A 970-nucleotide genomic window follows, 5' to 3' on the forward strand; every position below is an offset into this window, starting at 1 on the left:
CCATATTTTTTTTTTTTTTTTTTTTTTTTTTTTTGCCGTACGCGGGCCTCCCTCTGCCGCGGCCTCTCCCGTTGCAGAGCACAGGCTCCGGACGCGCAGGCGCAGCGGCCACGGCTCACGGGCCCAGCCGCTCCGCGGCACGTGGGATCCTCCCGGACCGGGGCACGAACCCGTGTCCCCTGCACTGGCAGGCGGACTCCCAACCACTGCGCCACCAGGGAAGCCCAGCAGCCCCATTTACATTCCTGCCAGCTGTGTGTGAGGGTTCAACCTTACACATCAACGTCATGATTGTTGAAGATTCTAATAATAACAATCAAAGAACAGCAGGTGCTGCAGGGGGAGCATTTATTTCAAGCCACAGATGGGACACACACTCCAAGGGCTCCCGGGTGCCTGGAGGGCGGGGGGCAGCGCCCAGATCCTCACTTCCAGCGGCCTCCAACGCGGCCCTTCCCGGCCCCCTTCCGGCTGTAGGAGAAGGAGGGGCTTCAGGAAGGAAGGCCTCCCTGACCCACCTCTGAGATGGGTCCCTGTCCTCAATCCAGGGAGTCCATCCCCCCAAATCCCCACCCTCCCCGCCACAGGAAGAGGCCGGCAAGTGCCTTCTCTTTGGGTTCACTGCCTGGAGTGGCGAGATTGGTGGACACGGGCCCACAGGCGGGCAGGAGTTGATGTCAGTGGGGGAGCTCAGTATGTTCATATGGGCGCTGATAAATATTTATGGGTACCGGGCCAGGGGGAAGGAAAGCGTGAGTGCCTGAGAGAGGGTCGGGGAGGCTGGGCTGAAAGAGACACAAAGATGGAAAGTGAGATGGAGAGAGAAGAAGAGAAGGCAGAGGGGAGGGAGGGAGGGCAGGAGGGGGGAGACAGAACAAGAAACAGAGGAAGGGCTTCCCTGGTGGCGCAGTGGTTGAGGGTCCGCCTGCCGATGCAGGGGAACCGGGTTCGTGCCCCGGTCCGGGAAGAT

At 60.6% G+C, this 970-nt stretch overlaps 1 protein-coding gene across 12 annotated transcripts in view; it reads right to left on the reverse strand.

The window, feature by feature from the left end:
- Positions 1-331: 331 nt before the first annotated feature.
- The window catches only part of TNNT1 (troponin T1, slow skeletal type), a 14,367-nt gene continuing 13,728 nt past the window's right edge, over positions 332-970 (reverse strand). For all 12 annotated transcript variants that reach the window (XM_055082349.1, XM_055082345.1, XM_055082347.1 and 9 more), the window contains one exon: positions 332-471. In XM_055082349.1, the coding sequence (XP_054938324.1) occupies positions 426-471 (46 nt within the window). In that variant the 3' untranslated portion in view covers positions 332-425. The remainder of the gene's footprint in view (positions 472-970) is intronic.

This window comes from Physeter macrocephalus, unplaced genomic scaffold (assembly GCF_002837175.3).
Source record: "Physeter macrocephalus isolate SW-GA unplaced genomic scaffold, ASM283717v5 random_101, whole genome shotgun sequence".
NCBI classification, from domain to species: domain Eukaryota; kingdom Metazoa; phylum Chordata; class Mammalia; order Artiodactyla; family Physeteridae; genus Physeter; species Physeter macrocephalus.